Raw genomic sequence first — 21078 nt, forward strand, 5'->3', positions numbered from 1 at the left:
TTGGTACAACATCCCCTTCGTGCTCCAAAAAAAAAGGCCCCACCGAAATTATATTTCTTCTTTTGTGCCTGTGTTGAAATTGATAACTTTAATTTGTACTTTGGCATTTTCGCGGAGGGCGCTCGTTGAAAAGGCGGCGCTGCTCAATCCAGTCGGTATCACAGCCAATCAGGTCACGCGGATTCCTTTTTTTTTTACATTCTCTCCGTCTCCATCTTGAAGGTCACCTTCACTCGTCCTCCCGGATTCGAAGACCACTGACTTGTCTGCAAGACCTTCTGTCTCTCGTTCCTGGTCTCCTTCTCTGTGTGAGTGGAAGAACATCTCTCTGGTCTCCTACATTTGAGGTAAACATTCGCTATCCCGGCTTCCATTTAATTAAATAACTGGTCCCCAATTGAACGCCATTCGAATTAGATTGAATTTCGTCTCTGATAATCGGCAATTTCTTGGATAATTTTTTAACAAATAAACAATTATTTTTGACGATTTATTTCCTTAAATGAGTTAAAGGGTCTTTTTTTTTTTTTTTTTTTTTATCCAGGAGGCGTGGCATATTATACTGTATGTGAGTGACAATCGGCTTTTACTTGTCAATTTTCGTGTGAAATTTTATTAATGGCTTCATGTTTCAATGTTTTTACTACTTTAAAAAAAATTATTGGCGTGTGTAAATTTCTGTTTATTAATCTCCCCGTTACACCGGAAATAATCGCGAATTCGTTCCGATTATTTAAATAGCCATGCGCTGATCGAGTAGTAGTACGTGAAGGTCGTTCACGTTGTCCTCTCGGGTCATTGCGGTTTGCGCAAAACGTCGCTGTCATTTCATCATGCGAGTCCGGTAATTGGGTTTTTTTGGGTCAGTTCTGTTCCGAGATAAACAACTTTCTCTTCAGGGCAGGTAAGGAAAAGAAAAATTATTTGTGCATGTTTCCCCCCCCCCCCTTTGTGGGGGGTCTGGATGAACTAAAAATTTTGGAGGGATGGTACCCATGGCCCTCTACATCTAGCAGTGGGGGTTGCTGTGCTGGGGCAAGGCCCCAAGGTCATACTTTTCATGGGTCCTTTTATAGTTAATTTATAGCTTGAAAAAGTAAAAAATGATGAGAATAGTCTCGGAAGGGGGCCCAGGGCTAGAGCCCGGCCTTTGGGGGGGGCAATGGGTTGAGGTCTTTCACAGACCCCCCCCCAATAGTGAATTTGGGGCCATAAGTGCCTTTTCGGGGTCCCTGAGCAAACCTTTTCTTGTTCTCCTGAAAGTTGTTATGGGAAAACAAGTGAAATTTTTTTTAGTCCCCTCCCCATTCTGCTCAAGGCAGTGTCCCAGTTGCCCCAGCCTAATTGCAGGCCTGAGTGAATTTATCGTGTTTTTGTCTTTCCATACTATAATCTTCCTTTGCCCCCAGATCTAGACTCTTACCCTTGTGGGGGGGGGGGGGCATAGACAGAACCCCGAAATATCCCTGTATAATGTCCCAGGGCCAAGGGGCTGCATTTGGATGAAGTTGAAATCGGAGGAGGAATGATACGAGACTAGACACCTTTCTTTGTATTGTGTACATTATTTCTTCATTAAATTACAGCTTTTTTTTTTTTTTTAAAGAAAGTAGTCTCGAAAATTTATGGTTCTAGATAATGTGAATGTTAAAATTTTTCGAAACCCCTGGTAATCTCTCATTTTCACAAAGAACAAGTTTTTTTTTTAAAATTTCATTCTTCCACCGAATGAGACTGAGCTCAGTTCTATATTGTTTTCCTGTGGGAGGGGGGAAGCATATTGTCAAAGCATGGGTTTACCTGGACACCTCAAGAGAAGAATAGGCCTTGTAAAAATTGTCTGGTTGAAATTTCCAAGAGTAAGCATGTGAGTTTGTAAGCAATTGTTTTAAGCAGGTGCAAGGCTGTAAAAAAAAAAAAATCACTTTGGATAAGGGATATCCCATGATGTTTTTAAGATGGCCCAGGGGTCTTGGGTAGATCCCGTAGGTCCTATAACAAATTTAATTGTGTGGTGTCTGTGGCTGTCTATTTTTGTTTAATTGCTGAAATATATCGGTCAATTTTTGATTTTTATACAGCGGTGTAAAAACATAATTTTTGTAATTCATCTGGTGCTTAAAGGTATTTCCGACACCATCCTGCTTTAAACAGCTATCAATAGTGAATTGCTTAGAAGTTAGATCGGGATGGTGTACGATTCATGTATGTATGTTGTTCTCGTATCAAGTCCCTAGGACTGAAGTCAGTCTCCTTTAAAAAAAGACCATTGGTCTAGGAAGTTATATACAATGAATTGAGTAGTTGAATTAAGCGCAAAAAGAGTAAGAGTAGGTAACCTCCCATCTTATGTTTCTATTACTTTTTGGATAATCCCAGTTTTCAGTAACCAGATGGTTTTGGTTCCATTTATCTCGGGTTATCAAGACTTTACTGTAGGGTGAATATAATATTCTCTTTCTAATCCAAGGTGAACGCGAGAAAGACCACCGTCTATTAGCAAAAAAGTAAGATTACCTTTAAAAGTAATCAAAAACAATTTTTTAGGGGTAGCTATTCTTACCTGTATAATTAAAAACAAAACTGTCAAAATCTGTCTTTTTTTATAAATGAGATGACAGGCCTAATTTTTTTAAACTATAATTTTACTATAGAGCAGGCGTCTTCAACCTGTTTCTCTCGAGCACTATAATGTTCCCAGAGTGCTTGTGATTATCAACCTTTTAAAAATACCCGGTATTTCATGGATGTTTATAGTTGCGACTGATTCTTGCCACAAGGTCGGAATCATCTGCATCTCATAGACCGTGACATTCAGGGTTACCCATAATAAGACATCCAGGATAGATTGGGTGATCATGATGGCTGTGGGATAGGTCCACCATGCACAATCTATTGAGGCATAAACGTACTGATCAAGTAATCGTGTACGGCATGGAAAAAATAAACGAGCTCCATCATACTGGAATCACATTGCACGCTGAACAGACACAGGAACAATGTCAAGTAATTCTGGCAGTACCACCCCTCCAGAAAAATGTGATGCATCCAGTCAGGGTGATAAGAGGTATTTCCTGATTAAGTAATCTTCAATAATACTAGCCCATACATTTACTGAGAACCGTTGTTGGGCATGTGGGTGTATATTTCATGGGTTGCTGTGGCTCCACACATGACATTGTAAATCCCTTCACGAGAGAAAATAGTTTTATTCATGAACAGAACGAAGGTTGGAAATGCCAGGTTCTTATTGCATTGGTTCAAGTACACCAGCGTGCGAATTCCATACGTTGAGGATAATTCTCAGGCATCGCAGTCTTAATGCATGGGCCCACCCGGGTACCTTACGAGAAGTGGGGTCTCACCAAAATGAGAGCAGGTTGAAATTTTCAAGAATTTTTCAGGTAAGGCCTCAGAAAAATCACTTGGCCCCATGATGCTCTTAAGATAGCCCTGTTCTCAGGCTGCAGTGACTGGACCCGTTACAAATGATATGGATGTAAATGCTTCCTGTGTAATGTGTATCACACACTGGATGAAGATGCTGCAATATCATGTGCAATGGTTCATGTGCTTGTATCAAAAGCTTCTACTTGATGCTATGTCTCCTCTCCCAAGGCAGATGTGCGTGTTGTCTGTGGCTGCTTTATATCATGCCTGCTGCAGAATGTCCCATATTTGCACAGGTTATATGGTGCAAATTCCCAAACATTTAGTGATGCAGTACATGTCTGTTTGGGTACCGTTCAGCATACAACTGTCTCATAGGCTTTCCGTTGCTGTCAACTGCACCATACATAAGGTGCATGCCTATCTTTTCAGCATTTGTGAATTGCTACATGCTCTTCAAATACAAATGGAATTTTAAATGACTAGCGCGGCATTTTAATTACAGCACTGGTGAACAGCAGATAATAGCACCCTCTAGCATGCCTAACTGTGGATGGTAAGAACTTTGAGCACTTGTTGTGAAACTGAACGGGTACTGTTCTCGTGTAAAGTATTACTGAATAGTTTTTTCACCCATTGTTGGCTTGTCATTTCTGCATCTTCGTTTATCCTCTAGCTGAACAGGTTGGGGGTTTTTATGCGATTGTTTTGTTCTTGTTTTCTTTCTTAAAAATTTGTACGTCAAGTTTTGAATCACCCTGTATAATAAAGTTTTAGCCCTCTTAATATTACCAACAACTTAGCACCTATTTCTGTGCTTATAAGTTCCTATTGTTAACTGATCAAGTAATATATTTTTTTATTATGTAAAACTTTATAATCTTTAACGTATTGTTTATGAACTTGATATTAAATCTAGCAAAACTATATGTTTAATCACATTTTTTTTTTGTTGACATGGTTGATTGTCCTAAATAAAAACTTCAATGTTTGATTTGTAATATGTATATATTTCTATAAAGCGTGAACAAAGAAGACAATGGCTCACTTCAGTTACTTATCAGAGCAGCAGATGACTGAGCTGCGAAACATCGCCGAAGCCATTGTTGCTCCTGGCAAAGGTATTTTGGCAGCAGATGAGAGTACAGGTAAGTTTTAGTTTTTCTTATCGTATTTATGTTCATGATTGAATCTTTGAATATTTCAAAAATATAAGCTCTATAAAACTTTTTGCATATATTTTATCATACAATAGATTCTTATAACCAGTATAGTGTTTTTTTATATAGGTTTAAATAAATTCATAAGGTATTCAGCACTATGAAAATGTAGAAATCTTCTTTCTCTGCAAAACTAGAAAAGTTTTTCCTTGGTTATATATTGGGCAACCTAGTTAAGTCGAACTTTTATCTCGAAACTGACAGGATAAAAAAAAATCGAGGTAGTTCTCGAGAAAGCGTTCATTTTAAAAGTTCTGTAGAGGAATATGGACAAGGTGCATGTGTGACTTGGTAATAGTAGTTTACTTCTTGTCTATGAAATTACTGTAAGTGAAGTGCACTAGTCAATCACGATACTTTTTCTCACCACAGACCTACAAACAGTACAAATATAATTCTATCAGAACATCTCTCACCTCTGAAATATAGATGGCAGCACTGAAAAATAAAACACAATACTGCATGTGCACTCAGACTTAGGTATACACACAGCTACACTTCCGGCACAACTCGCTAGGTAGTAAATTGCCCATAGATGATGATAGACCAGAGTTATGCTCAGTTTGAAAGAGTCAATCACGATATCTGCCTATGACTAGATCCGAATTATCAGAATTGGTTGTAATGTTATCAGGAAGACAATGTTCTTGTCAGTTTCTTTCACCTCTGGGAAATTTGTGCCAATGAGAAAGTAAAGCATCAATTCTATCTGCTAATTATTTTTTACTATCATACATAGCTCAGCCGTCAAGATAGTTTTCCAAAAAAATTTTGAAACAGGTGAAAATACTTCGATTTAATACGGTAAATGCATAAATTTTTTTTTTATACACACATAAATATAACACCACAACAGGCAAAATGCCCAACGAGGTTGCTGATAAAAAGATGCCTATAAAAATATGGATGTTATAAATTTCAAAAATAGAGCAACCTAATTAAAAATGTAATTAACACAAATTATAAGCAATATATATACATGATAAAATATTATACAATGCCCATAAAGAATACTTATAGTTGTCTTATTCTAAGGATGGATCGCTTCTCGATTTACACCAACATGTTTATCGTATTTCTTTTTAAACATGTCAATTGTGTTAACTTATCCCCGGAGGTAGTAAATTGTATTCCATTCATTAACAACCCTATTAGAGAAAAGTTCCTTGCGACACCATAACCTTGCATTATCCCTCACCAATCGATACTGGTGTCCCCTTGTAAAAGCAGTCGATTGGCGGTGTATTAAAAGTTCGTGGTCTATCCCATTGAAAATTTTGAACACTTCGATCATATCTCCTCGACACCTGCGTTCATCCAATGTAAACATATTCAAAAAATAAAGTCTCTCTTCATAACTCAAGTCCCGTGTGCCAATAAGGACACGCTAGCTCTTCTCTGCACCCGTTCAACCAAGTCTATGTCCCTCTGTAGATATGGTCTCCAAAACCTTACAGCATACTCCAGTCCGGGACGAACTAAGTCTCGAAAAAGCGGAAGAATGACTTTCGGAGAACGCGAAGAGACCTTTTTGAAAATGAAACCAAGTATTCTATTCGCTTTTTTGACCACCGCTGAACAATGTTCAGAAAACGTAAGTCGCTCATCAATGAGAATTCCCAAATCGGTGACCCTAGTTGCATCCGGGATAGTGACACCATTCAACTCGTAAGGGAACCGTGGGTTGTTCGAACCAAAATGAGCGACCATGCACTTATCTACGCTAAACGTCATGCTCCATTCAATTGCCCATGCTGCATTCCTGTTTAAGTTGGTCTGGAGCAACTCCCTATAGCTTTCATTCTCGATTAGCCCCATTAGCTTTACTTCATCTGCGAGTTTGCTAGTAATCCCATCGATACCCTGATCGAGTTTATCCATAAAAAGTGAAAAAAGTATGGGGCCAAAGACACTTCCCTGAGGAACTCCACTTGTGGAATTTTTCTTTGTGATAATTTTGAGAAAAATAGCGTTGACTTCATAGGTCAAAGTGATTATGTGTTCTTCAGAAAATATTAAGTGCTGGTTTTTAAAGAGTATGCAAAGAGTTTGTTCAAACTATTTGAACCTGTGAGCACTCGCGGGTGAATAGTGACATTAACTTCCATGTGTTTAGCTAAAATACAATTTTCAGAAAGTTAGTTTTTTGGTCTGTTTATTTTTTTCTAAGTGTTAGACCTTTTATATCTGGCATTACTTGATGGTGTATTTTTGTTATGGTTTCCTGCCAACTTGGTATCATTATGATATGGTATATCAGATTACTTTGAAATTTTAATATAAAAAAAATAAAATTTCTTGATATTCACATATACTTTTTAAAAGTGTTTTTCTCACTGATGTGAAGATGTAAAATTGCTAACAATCGTTATTCCCTTTAGAATTTATTGTAATATTTCACCAGGCTGATAAATTCGTAACCAAATCAGAAAAGGTTAGTCAAATTGACTTGTTTGACATTATCGAATGAATTCTCATTAATTTTGTGAATTTTTTTATCCATTACTACTCTGGTTCTTAAAGAATATATCAAACACCACTATTCTGATTTGGCAATAAATTATAGGCCTAAGTAGCCTTTATGTGCATAAAATGATCAAATGGTATATTTATTAGATGTGATAGACTAGGAAATTTAGTTTTGTGCAACTTGTTTTGAGTCACAAAAAGAAAATGCCATACATATTTGTGTATAAGCTGACCCTCCTGTTCAGGAGCACCAAAACAAGTCCTAGGGTGGTTTTTCTCCTTGAAAACTTGTCTGTATGCAATGTTGAGACCGCCTTTCCTTCTCCCTAATATAAAATTGAACTTTTTAACAAAGAACCTTGACTTATGCTTGAGTATATGCACTGAATCTTGCTCTACAGTTTTTTCTGATTAGTTTTAGAGAATAGTTTGTAGTTATAGTTTAAAGTCTATTTTAATTTTCACATTAGTCCCATCATCAGCATGCGCTATAATTAATCATTTGTTCTTGTTCAGAACTTTTTAAAACTATCAAATCATTGATCAAGCATTTCTGTACTTTGAAAATTTAAACATTTTTTTTTAACATCAAGCATCGAAAATAACTTTTGACCTGTGGTATGAAGCATAGTAAGACGACCCTTTCTTTACCAATTTTAAAACCTGTTTGTGGGGGGAGGGACATATACAATCAAACCTCTATCTCCAAACTACCTAAAAAATAAAACTTTATTTACTATATTAAATCAATGCATTTAGTCTGTCTCAAAGTAGTTTTTAAAAATTTATCTCAAAGAGGCTAAGCCATGGTGATATAACATTCTTTTCTGAGTAAATCTGTTTTTCTGGAGGTGAAAGAAACATAAGAAAGGATTTATTCATATTGGAACCCATTATGTGGATGGATCGTGCCAATCATAGGTGGATTCTATAATTGATGAAGGGGGATGACATGCGAATGGCTTGTTCAGCATGGCAAAAATTCGGCCAACAGACAATTCAGCATTGCTTTAAAAAAGCTGTTTGGAATCTAATGAAGGATCAGATCTGGTGGTTCACTCAAATTTCAGAACATTGGGAATAATATAACTCTCATTAAAAAATGCTGGAATTTTGTGGAAATGGACAGTTCATTAGACTTGCAGCACTTTAACCTGATACTGAAATTTCTAATGTATGGCCCACTCGGGTGATGAAAATAGAGCAGAAAGTACCTCAGAGGAATTAGACAAAAGTGACAGTAAAATTGCTGAGCATGCTGCAAAAACGCTGCACCATTTACTGGAGCAAACTGAGAAAATATGACCCGAAATTTCTCTTGCTATAGATGACGCTAAAAGCTCAGATAACAAGAAATACACATCAATCTGAGCTTATAGATTATTTTAGATAAGTTATGTAAATAAGATTTTAAAGGGGAAAAAATGTATGTCAGTATATTTGCATGTAGTGGGATTAAACATGTTAATTGTAACTTGACAATTTCACCAGCATGTAATATATATTCTTAGTATTTTTAGTATCGATTTTCACTATTTTTGGGCGTGTTTTTCCTTTCATCAAAGAACTTTTTCAAACTATTTTTTTTCCGTTTTTGCTCAATTTCAAGATAGGTTTGACTTCGTCCTGGTTGGAGTGAAAGGATTAAGCTATAGATTATGTTGAAAGTCACTTTGAACATCTTGTTTAATTTCCTTATGCTATTACAAAATGTTTTGTAATAAAATTTATTTTAAATATCAGTGGTTGAAGTATACAGTAGAACTTTTGTGGACACCGGCAGGACTAAAATTGTAGAGGAAGGGTTTCAAATTCTCTCATTTCTATTACACAAAGGGAAATTATTATTTGACTGTAAAAGAAAGGTGACTGCATCTGAAGGGTGTCCTTAAGAGGAGTTTTTACTGTATTCTCATGAAAACTTTGACCTTTTGAGATATATTCATGGGATTCATATTGATGAGAAAATGACAATGGTTAATGTCAAGTTTCAGATGAGAATTTTCTTTTTAAAGCTTTGTAGTTTATTCAGTCAATATACAAGTTATTGAATGGTTTTTTTTTTTTTTTTGTCTAGCAACCATGGGCAAACGTCTCGTCAATATCGGCGTGGATAATACCGAGGAGAACAGACGCCAGTACAGGCAGTTGTTATTCACGGCAGATAAATCCATGGAAGACTACATCAGTGGTGTGATCCTGTTCCATGAGACCTTGGACCAGAAGACAGATGATGGTACCAACTTTGTTACGCTGTTGCAAAACCGAGGCATCATCCCTGGAATCAAAGTTGACAAGGGTGTCATACCGTTGATGGGAACTGACGAGGAATCAACAACTCAAGGTAGGAAAACAATGCCATTCAATTTCATGGTTTTGTATACAGTAAAACTCGTATCAAATTAAAGTGATTATAGTAAAGTATCATTATGCAGATTTTTGATATACTTAGGTGAAATATATCAACGCCGAACCTTTTATTACTTAATGCTTAATATTGTGACAGCCAAATGTGTGGCTATAAATAAAATCTCTTGGAGAAAACTCGTAGAACAAAATTAAGTGTTCTAATATAAAGAATTCAAGAAATTGGTAGATAAGATCATTTTTCAATGTTTCCAGGTCTGGATGATTTGGCCAAGCGATGCCAGGAATATCATGCCAAAGGCTGCAGGTTTGCCAAATGGAGGTGTGTCTTGAAGATCAGGGAACGTACACCAACACCTCTTGCCATCCTAGAAAATGCCAATGTCTTGGCTCGCTATGCTACAGAATGTCAGAAGGTTGGTTTTATTTTGATTTAGACTGTTATTTGGCAGATGTCTATTGTTGGGTGAAATTTTGAGTTTTAAACAACTTGTTTTAAATGATTCCTTGAGTGGGTTTCCTTTATTAGCTTTGAAGACGCTTGGTAAGGTGTGAACTCTGCAACTGATGATAGCATAAATGTATAATCATAGTGATTGCATTCATGCACTTATCAGTTGTGAATTTTCTCCATCTACACAAGTTTATTTCCTTTAATAACGTTAGTGGTTGACATTGGATGGTGTTGAATTACGTTAGTGGATACTCCACATGTTAAGAGTTCCCATAGGAATATTAACTTACATGGCAGTGATTTATAACCCTTTGACACCCAGACTTCGTTGCACAATACATGGTTCATTTGCAGCTATCCAGAATATTTTGTGGATATTTTACCATGTAAAAGAATGACCTCAAAACATAAATAGGTGCACAAATTAATATCTATGGCTCGCGAGGACACTCCTGACAAAGGTTGGCAATGCCTTTTAGGAGCCATAATGTACACTTGTATGGGGAATAATTATACCTATAAAACTTCTGATATATTTTTTACATGTGGAAGAGATACAGGATGGTCATAAAATAACTGCCACAAAAATCAGTGAAAGCAAATAAAATTAGAGATATAGATGTTTTCAAAATATGCATTCAAAAATGAAGAGTAAAGCAAACCTAGCTCTTGTGATTACAACAACAAAATTAAAAAAAATTCAAGTGGTAGCACTCTTTTATGCATTGTAATCAGTGCTGTAAAATAAAACATAAACAGCGTTGGAACGGTACCTGTAACACCATAACCGCCATTACAGGATGCAACCAAAGATCTCACCAAAAGGTTGGTGCACTAACCTTTCGATGCATTTCCTGTGGCAGTAATATTATCTGCATGGGTTGTTTCTGCACCTTTATTTGTCTGCCCCGACTTTTATCATATTGCAGGTACCGTTCCAATGTTACTTATGGTTTTTTACTGAGTTGATCACTTGGCAATGCATAAAAGTGAGTGTTGCCATTTGAATTTTTAGAAATTTTTTTGCTGTGACCACGAGAGTTGGGGTTTTGTTTTTTATTTTCATTCTTGAGCCATATTTTGAAATGTATCTTGAATTTCATTTGCATTCATTGACTTTTGCAGTTTCTCAGGACCACTCTGTATGTTGATCAATACGATGGAAGAGCACCACTTACGTGTATTCCACACTGGACCAATACAACAAGCAGTGCAATCTGTACCTTCACACGGATTGGTTAAAAAACCATAATTTCAGGTTCCCTAACCAATCCGTGTTGTATCACCTGATTGTATTGCTCCATTGTGCACCCCTGCCGTTGTATAGTTCTAGGTATCAAGATCTAGCAATAAAAATATCTTGAGTCATTTTCATCTGTTTTGCTTTTGTATTTTGTACGAGTGGTAAATTTTTATTTTCAATTAAATTTTGAATCTCTTTTCCAGGCAGGAATCGTTCCTATTGTGGAACCAGAGATATTGCCAGATGGTGACCATGACTTGGAGCGTTGCCAGAAGGTGACAGAGAAGGTTCTTGCTGCTGTCTACAAGGCTCTAAGTGACCATCATGTGTACCTTGAGGGAACATTGTTGAAACCCAACATGGTGACACCTGGACAGAGCTGCAGCCAGAAGTTTGATGCCAAGGCCATTGCAAAAGCCACAGTCACTGCTCTGCAAAGGACAGTACCTGCTGCAGTTCCCGGTATGTTAATTATTTATTATATTCTATCTCTATTTCGAATCATTTTTATTGTACAATATTTATAAATTATGACATAACTATCATTATCAATTTGTTTGTTCGGGTCTTAAACTGCTTTTTTGTGGGATTATTTCGTGTAATCCTTGTGTGGTCTTTCTTTTCAAGATTGATTTTTAAAAAAATAATCAGATTTTTCAGCTAGACAAATCTATTTACTGACATGCCTACACCAAAAAAACTTTGACTGGGCATGGTTTTTTTTTTCAGCTACATTTCTGTTCCATGTATGTGTAAAAAAAAAAATTTTAAATGCTTTATCTTTTTTCATTAGAAATGATGCAAGTGTTCCTCCAAACATGCTTGAGATTCCGCAGTATTTGTAAAGCAGATCTAATTTTATAACCCTAATATTTTAAGGCTGTGTGGCCATAAACTTCACATCTTGCCATTGGACTAATTGGTTAGGATCTTTGGTGAGGGCCCCCAAGCCAGGATTTCTCGTAGGTCTCTTTTTGTATGGTAAATACATAGGTAAGAAATGAGATACATCTTGGGGAGCCCAGTCGTTTTCCCCTCCTATGTGATAATTATAAATGTGGCTACACCATACAGGCTGTACCTGTTCTGGTCCTGTCCTGTTTGGTAAATCGGTTACAATTCCAAGAACAAGGTGGTGTGATTCCAAGACTGATTCAACTGTGCTTGATTGAATATGTAACATTAGTGTTTTATGTATATTCTTTTGTTTTGCTGTATCACCAACTAGATAGCACTACTTCACATTATTTTCATATTTGCCTGCCGGTTCTGTTGTATCGACTGTTGTCTCTGTCATTCTCATATGTTCTGCAGCTAGTTTTTGTTCATGTGTAGTTTTGTTATTTGAACTTATGTTCTCCATATATAGACACGTTCATCAATTAGTGTTTTGACGCGTGGGCTCACCCTGTCACCCTCATGATAATTAGATCATTACAATTATCGAGAATAAATATGTAAACTGGTTGGCAGATATTTATAGGAAGGTGCCCAGAAAAATCATTTTTCCGGGGGGGGGGGGGGGGATCTTAAGACTGTTCTGGGTGAACAGCAATTTAATGACCTCAATGCCAATAAGGTAGAAAATTGTAATTGTGATTTTGACTGATTCACTATTTAAAGTTGACAGCATTACTTTCAAATTTTTACTGCTTTTAAAATTTGTTTTTATATATAAATATTATCTTTATTTTTGAAGTGCATCAAGCAATAAATTTTTTGGTCATGTAAAAATATCAATTAAGGCATCTTAGTTAATTATATACCTAATCGGGCATGTGTATTTTTTGGATTGGTCCAGCCCTGGTTTTGACCAGGGGCATTTGAGATGTTTAGACTTGTAGGTGTTGAAATTGGATTTTATGTTGAAAATTTTGATTTCTAAATTGATTGTGGTTATTTGGCCCATGCTACAAAATACTGTGGGTGCTTGAGCAGCCCAAGCTTCGACATCACAGGTTTTTATCAGACAGCATTTGCATTTGTTTTAGTCAAAGTTTGATCTGTTTCTTTGGCCTTTCCTGAGGTTAACCTCAATCTTTTTTTCTTTCAGGAATCACATTCTTGTCAGGTGGTCAATCAGAAGAAGAAGCGTCCATCAACTTGAATGCCCTGAATGCTTATCCCGGGAAGAAACCATGGGCTCTCACTTTTAGTTATGGCAGGGCCCTGCAAGCCAGCGCCTTGAAAGCCTGGGGTGGCAAGAAGGAGAGTGTCAAAGCAGGACAAGACGAATTCCTCAAGCGTGCAAAGGTTATTTTTATTACTTTGTATTATAGGTTTCATAATCGGATGAATTTCGTATTTATCTGGGTCATAATTTTATACAAAGAATGCAATCTTGAATTTATAGCAGTGCATGGAGTGATTCAGGGCTATATTAAAATTACCATGTAGATGGGATTTACATGCAGGGGAGCTATTTGTCACTTCTTGACACCTAAAAATATAAAGCACTATATTTTTTACAAACCTGTAATCTCACTGGAACATTTACTTTGCTAGGTCATTTTGGTGTCTAGATGTTGAAATTTCGAGATGTCTGTGTATAGGTCAATCTCTTCTGTGGCAGACAGTAACTATGGCAGTGAATTAGTGGGAGTATCGTGAGTGTCTAGTATTGTGAATGTCTAGTATTGTGAAGTTGGAAGTTTGATCCCTGCGGTTGGCACAGTAGTAATGAGCTGATATTGGTTAGTTTGTCATTCTTAACTTTAAGGCATGCATAGTAGTCAGCCTTTGTCTTCAGAGTTCAGACATCACAAATAAAATTCTTTCAATTTTCATTTTCTATTTGGAAGATTGAGGTAGGGCTTCAACCATATAAACATCCCTTCAGGTTACTCAAATACATTAGACCATGTAACACTTTTTGGTTCTTTAGAAATTTCTTGACAAAAGTATAAGGTACATATGTGGTTGAGCAATATCACCTATAGGTTTATTTAAGAAATGACATGTAGATAGTCTCGGCCACCTTGTTGGACATTTTGCCTGTTGTGGTCTTGTATTTGTATTCAGAGTACAGGCCAAATGCTTGTTATTTATACAGTTGCAGATTCAAGTCTGGTGCTGTGTGTGTGTGGTCAGTGATAAACCAGCACCTCCTAGAGATAGAAGGCCTCTGCACTGTTTGCCATAAACGTCATTAAGGCTACTTAGCAAGTTTGCCACATTTTGAAACAGCATCCTATTTCGTTTCTTCTTACTTTGGTGTAGAATCTTCCAGATTGGCGCACAAACAGCCCATAGTGAAAAAATCACCAATTCTGAGCCTGATCATTTCTTTTCCTCACAACGATGATACTGGCAGGAGCAGGGAATTTTTCCCTGAATATTCTGAGGGAAAATGACCTACTTACTGACATTACAAGCAGATTGCGGAGGCCTTCTATCTCTAGAAGGTGCTGGATAGACTCGCATCGTAAAGACCTAGGTACGAACCTTACCTGGGGCACAGTAAATGATCTATTAAAATTGATTTTCTGTGGTTACCAACTTTGAGTTGCGAATGAGCTAATTTCCGTCAAATTCTTGCCACAGATAAACAGGTCTACAACAGTACAAATAATCATTACACTGCATTCTAGCTTGAAAAATAGATGGCAGTATTAAAAATTCATGCTCAACACTAGATAAGTAGTTTCTGGCACAACTTATTCGGTAGTAAACTGTCCCATGGCAGTAGGACTAGTTATGTTCGGTTTCAAAAGACCGTCTTTTAATAGTGGTTCTCAAAGTTTGCACTGCAGCTCTTGGAGCAGCATTGTTATAGCTTGTCTTCAAAAATGTGTGTCTATTCAATACAGTAAAGTAGCTCTGTTAGACTATTTGGGGAACTGTGGATAAAGATCCACTACGGTAAGTGGGCCGCAGAAGACTGGTTATACAGCAGTGGTTCTCAACATTCTAACACAAGCTGGGAGAAATATATGATCATAAGTGTTATGGAATATGATCAGATTCACCCACAGATGAAACATCTTTATATTGTATTTTTACCAGTGTTCCTCAGCTAAATGGTTCACAAAGTACCATGACTTGTAAATTTTACGTAACTGGAATAGCTTAGGTCAAGATACCTACGAAAGAAAATTGACTCATCTATCTTCAAACAAAGAACAGATTTGCCACTCCAAGTGATGTCTGGGAAATCATTGAAAAAAAATTGACAAAGTACATAATAAGGAATAGCAATGCTGTAGTGATAATACTAACTTCATGGCCAAAGATAGCAAATGAGGGCCTGATATTTTCCATGAGCTTGAGTTTAGGTATTTTTGAGCTGTATTTTGAGAATGGCTGAACATGCATGAAGGATAAGCAATTATCTATCCAGTTAAAATGAGATGTATAGGAGATGAAAAGAAAATTGAAATTATATAATAGCTGTTTTAACATAGTAAAGTTTGATTTGCACAAAGGCTGTTTTTGCTGATTGCTGCAGGTGGGCAATCCTAACTTTTTGTTTTTTGAAGCTGCCATGCATAAAACTTCCATAGCCTGTGAAATAGTTTCGTAAAAACTGCTTCCATAATTTTTATAACTGAAGTTTGAGATGTTTATGACAATCACTGAACTTGCAATGTCATGAAATTAGAGGATGGTAGTTCTTGTTTTGAGGATGTGTTATTTTTTTTTCATCAAAGTGATGACTTCATGAAGTGGCTGGCCAAAGTCCAAATTATTTCTATTCTAACTTTGGCTAAAACTTTTTGCCAATTTGCAAATTGGCCATACTTCAGGCTTTGGCAGTAACATCTTTTTTCACTTCTATTATCGTAAGTACGAGACTTCCCTAACTCCGGGGCCAGTTCAACCGTACTGGTTGCACTCCCGAGGGTGGCTCCTGGTAAAAACATTAAACTGATTGCTTTCTCATCCAAGCTCTTGGACCACTGTTCTGAGGTAATCAGTTACATAGTTTTAAACTTTGTAATTTAAAATCTTTGATTCCATTAGAAATTGTAGACTAGATATTTTGTAACCCAAGAAACTCATTTATATGGGGGGGGGGCGTTAATTTTCTATAAACCATTTAATTTTTAGAATGCTGCTATCAATTAAAGCCAGATTCGCATCCCAAAATATTTGCTAGGTTTAAAATTCCTGTTTATATGTTGCTCTAGATGTCGCTAGAAAAAATTGTACTGCTTAATGTTATTTTTGTATAATATATTTTCTTTATTTGGAAATATATAAAATTTAGCTATTGGTAGTTAATGCATGCGACTTTTAGACGAACAATATTTTTATCGTAATCGCATGTTCCTAATCTAAACTTTCAGGTTCCTTGCTTTTTTTAGGAAATAGTACAATTTTTTTTAGCTTGGTTCTATTTTGATTTTTCCAGGCAAACGGACTTGCATGTCAGGGTAAATACATTGCAGGATCAATCAAGAGCCTTGCGGCCGGGAGGTCCAATTTCGTGCCAACGCATTCTTACTAAAAAGCTTTCTCGTTAATTTCATTTTTTTACTTGCTTTTGCTTAGGTGTTGGGCGAACTGTTTTGGCTTACCTGTTGTATTCTTTGTGCATGCTTTTCTTTGAAATCTAGTTTCCCTGCTGAATCTTGATTTTTCTTACTCTTTGTTTTTGCTTCGTGATGTGACTATTTCTCATTGTCTCGTTTGCTCTTCTTTCTTTCTTGTGTTTTTTTTTAAATATGCATTTTTAGGCAAACAGTGAAGCATCTCTCGGAAAATATACTGGCGGTGTCAGCGGAGCTGCAGCTGCAGAAACTCTGTTCATCAAAGATCACGCCTATTAAATTCTATTCTGGAGACAGAAGACAAAAAATATTTCCAAAATTTTTCCCAAATTATTGTTGAAGTTTGTTTGGATCCAACTTTAGAAATTCTTCGTATATTTTATGTTCATGTAAATTGATTTATTGAATGTACATTACAATGAACTATATAACCGCTTTGTAAAAAAAAGGAAGTGTATGCCGTTGGAAATCGCCATAAAATTTGAAAAAATGGAAATACATTCTCGAGTAATTATTCGGTGTCATCTTTTAACAAGAATTGCGAAATTTGTGTTCAATGTGAATTTTTTTTGTATCAGTTTGATAGACCTATTTGGATATCAACTTGGTACAAAAATGCTTTGTTTATTATCTGCTGTTTCAAGAATTTTACCCCTTTGCAGACATTACTTTATGATCTTTGGCAGAGATATGGAGGAGCTGATCTAATGTAAATGAATTGAGCGGGCGCGCACACATTGCACATCTTGGGGGAAGGTCAAGCAATTCAAATGGTCCCAGTGTCCTTTTCATAAGGCATAGCTGCCAAGTCTCCCGAATTTTAGCTTCATCACTCGACCTCCCGAAAAGTTCTTAAATCTCCCGAATTTTTAAGAAAATCTGAAATCCCTAATTGTCCCTAAACATTCCCTACTTCATTAAAAAAAATCCCCGCTTATGGAAACAATCCCTAAGGAATTTCTTGTGGGGCATGAAGACTTTTTTCCCCTTTCGAAATGACGTCACACGTCGTAAATGGGGAAATTCCCCTTTTAAGGAAGTTTTACAAACCCTCTGATGGTAACAAAAAAGTTGTTTGTCTTATCGCGCAGGGAAATGGCTTAGCAGCCAATAGTCCTGGATAATAATTGAAGATTATAGTGACGCACGTATCATGGAGAATGTATTCTTTCCTCATGCGCGCGTATGGTCAAAATTTATTTTGAAGTTACGTTCGTGCGATATAACAAAACATGAATAATAAGCAAAAACATATTTAATCAATTTTGAAGATACTTATTCCGATGAATTTCCTTTCATCAAACGTTCCAGAAGAGGGCCGACTTTTTCTTTTTGTACAAGTTGTTTTGCGGACATAAACATCGGTCATGGAAAGATTGCCATCATCACTCATGTGGAATGAAAAAAAAACTAAGCAAGTGTCAAAAAAAGTCTGTTCTTCAAAAATTGGCGCTTTTTCCTTCATCTTCGGATGATTTTTTGGGGGTCATTCGCGCAGAATGTTTGTTCACACCGTTTCTGATTGAACACAATATTTATTTTTACATCATTGAAGTTTTGGCCTCCAATTTCACTTGTTTTTCGCGTACGAATTTTATTCCCAAGGGTTTAACTTCCATGTGTGTAAAATCCCTATTTTAATTTGACTTCAGTTTTTGGGTAGGGATTTTATTCCCTACGCTTTAACTTTTATGTTTGGGAAATCCCTATTGTATTTATTAGGGAGTGGTTTAAGCATAAAATACGGGTTTGCGCGAAAATCTCCCGAATTTTCATTTTCAAAAGTTGGCAGCTATGATAAGGGCATCGCCGATTTTTCCTGGAACTGCCAAGGTACTCTAACAAACATTTACAGGGTACTTAGTGGGCTAGATCCCAGAGCAGCAAATTTGAGGAATTAGTGTCTGGAAAATAAGAATGGAAGGAGGGTGGGAAAATTTACATAGCTTGCAGGCGACAAAATAAATGCTCACCCTTTTCTAGAGCATGGAGGGGGTTCCTACGTAGTTTCTCGCGGAAATCAAAGTTTTGTTTATCTAAAGTGTACCTACTGCCGTCTCAACATCGTAGTCAGAGGGCAAAATGAAAGAGGGCGTCGGAAGTGTTTGGAATATGTGGGTGCTCATCTTGATCTTTATGCAAGAAATTTTGACTTCTGAATCAATTCATGGTGCTCAGACCCATGCCACAAATTTCGAGACCGTGGGTGCGCGAAGCCACTGTCTTCAGGTAGCTTCTTTTGGTCATTCATATGCAGGGTATCAGAATCCGTGGGTTGAGACATACAAAATTATTTCTGAATCTTTTCTGGGGTGCTCGGTATCCCCGGCTACGACGTCACTGGCTGTCACATCTCTTAATCAGAAAAGTACGCAAGGCTGGGAGGGGGAAAAGGGGGGACACAGCTTGTTTTCCCAAAAAATTACCCTTCAAAAAAGCATTCAAATTAATAGAAATTGGTTTAATTTTCATACACGAAATAAAATTTTCACTGCCCCCATCACCCTCGCGTACGTCTGGTTTTAATATACTGTTCCAGATAATTTTTCACAAGACTTTTCGAGATTGCAAAACAAGAAGCGATTCGACGGGCAAATACAGATTTACTTACAGAACAGCAATTTATATATACACACACGTATTTACAGGCTAATGGGAGAGCTAACAACTTTCTCGCAAAGTTAAATCACAACTGACTTTTCATTCAGTGTCTCCCTATTCGAGCCTAAAATCTCGCAACTCCCTACTATTTATAGGTCTGTCGAAACTTCGAGAAAATTCTACTTTAGTTTCCAAGTTGACGGCGCCACCATATGGAGATGTGGGGCCTTTTAGAATGTTTATGAATGAATCGCAACTTTTTCCGATAAACCGAAACAAGTAACTCCCGTTGCCAACAGAAGATTGCGATAAAGAATTGCGCTGCCCCTTTCATAGAATTGTTCGTCCCGACAATTCAGTCCTTATATCTGGGGCCGAAGTGCTTACGTTGCTTCTTGCGACAGAGCCTGGGTTTGTCCAGTCCTTATATCGGCGGGTTGTCACTGCGGTAAGAGACCATTCTGTTGAAGTGGATCACCTTGCACTTCGAGGATGGCGTTTTCTGGATCCGAGCTACTACGTCGTTCAGTTTCTTCACTACTCTGTAGGGTCCTTCCCGTGACGTCTGAAGTTTCCGGCACTTCGGGTTCCAGAGCCAGACGAGGTCTCCTTGCTTGAAATTATGAGACGTAGCCGTTCATCTTTTCGGAGCAGCTGTTGGTCCTGTGTCTTTCGATTCGATGCATGTCCTCGAGGCGCTCCGGGAGTCCCTGGACGTATTCTTCAGGTGGAAGAGCAGCATCTATCGGTCGCCGGAACATCAGATCACCTGGCTGGCGAAGGTCGTCTCATGGGCGATGGCGAGTACCTGGTGTTCACGTGGGCTGACCTCGGTAATGGTGGCACAATTTTCAAAGCGATTCCTTCCAACGGCGCTTCGACGTTGTTGTGGCGGTTCCGGGTGCGCCTCGGCTGTCCTTTGCGGGCGGTGCAGGCGTCGCAATTCTTACACCACTCTTCCACATCGGTCCTGGATTTGTCTCAACAGAATCGTTCACGGGCCTTCTGGAGAGTCTTAATCGTGCCGAAATGTCCACCGGTCGGGCTTTCGTGCAATTCTTTCAGCACTTCTTTCATACGGCTCCTTAGCAGGACGAGTTGCCACTGGCATAGCTGCCAAGTCTCCCGAATTTGAGCTTCATCCCTCGACCTCCCTCAACTTCATTTAAAAAAATCCCTAAGGAATTTCTTGTGGGGATGAAGCCTTTTTTTTTCTCCTTTCGAAGTGACGTCAGACGTCGTAAATGGGTAAAATTCCCCATTTTACAAACCCTCTGATGGTAACGAGAAAGTTGTTTGTCTTATCGTGCAGGGAAGTAGCTTAGCAGCCAATAGTCCTGGATAATAATTGAAGATTATAGTGACGCGCATATGGTCAAAATTTCTTTTGTTGAAGTTACGTACGTGCGATATAACAAAGCATGAATAATGATAAGCAAAAACATATTTAATCAATTTTGAAGATACTTATTCCGATGAATTTCCTTTCATCGAACGTTCCAGAAGAGGGCCGACTTTTTCTTTTTGTACAAGTTGTTTTGCGGACATAAACATCGGTCATGGAAAGACTGCCATCATCACTCATGTGGAATGAAAAAAAAAAACCATCAAGCAAGTGTCAAAAAAAGTCTGTGTTCTTCAAAAATTGACGCTTTTTTTCCCTTCATCTTCCGATGTTTTTGGAGTCATTCGCGCAGAATGTTTGTTCACAGCGTTTCTGATTGAACACAATATTTATTTTTTTAGATCACCATTTTGAAGTTTCGGCCTTCAATTTCACTTGTTTTTTGAGTAGGGATTTTATTCCCCAACGCTTTAACTTTTATGTGTGGGAAATCCCTA

The 21078-nt window shown here is 37.5% G+C and overlaps 1 protein-coding gene across 5 annotated transcripts; it reads left to right on the top strand.

Annotated features, from left to right (window-relative positions):
• Positions 1–231: 231 nt before the first annotated feature.
• Ald1 (fructose-bisphosphate aldolase) lies at positions 232–17131 on the top strand. Of its 5 annotated transcripts, XM_089252864.1 has the most exons (8): positions 232–347; positions 4413–4538; positions 9157–9423; positions 9702–9862; positions 11347–11605; positions 13197–13396; positions 16497–16571; positions 16822–17092. In XM_089252864.1, the coding sequence occupies exons 2-8, from the start codon at positions 4430–4432 to the stop codon at positions 16912–16914; spliced, it is 1164 nt and encodes a 387-aa protein (XP_089108990.1). In that variant the 5' UTR covers positions 232–347; positions 4413–4429; the 3' UTR covers positions 16915–17092. The 5 variants fall into 5 exon arrangements, with proteins under 5 accessions (XP_089108990.1, XP_089108986.1, XP_089108988.1 ...); XM_089252860.1 differs by having other exon boundaries at positions 16497–17131; XM_089252862.1 differs by lacking the exon at positions 16497–16571 and having other exon boundaries at positions 16822–17131.
• The last annotated feature ends 3947 nt before the right edge of the window (positions 17132–21078 follow it).

This window comes from Pholcus phalangioides, unplaced genomic scaffold (assembly GCF_987345545.1).
Source record: "Pholcus phalangioides strain wild (caught in Gottingen) unplaced genomic scaffold, Ppha-v1.0 ptg000031l_1, whole genome shotgun sequence".
Taxonomy (NCBI): Eukaryota; Metazoa; Arthropoda; class Arachnida; order Araneae; family Pholcidae; genus Pholcus; species Pholcus phalangioides.

Bases quoted from the DNA above. Each gene is read 5' to 3' on its own strand.
- Ald1 (XM_089252864.1), top strand. From the start codon at position 4,430: ATGGCTCACTTCAGTTACTTATCAGAGCAGCAGATGACTGAGCTGCGA. The intron at 9,424-9,701 runs GTAGGAAAACAA...CAATGTTTCCAG, and splicing joins CGAGGAATCAACAACTCAAG to GTCTGGATGATTTGGCCAAG. The intron at 11,606-13,196 runs GTATGTTAATTA...TTTTTCTTTCAG, and splicing joins AGTACCTGCTGCAGTTCCCG to GAATCACATTCTTGTCAGGT.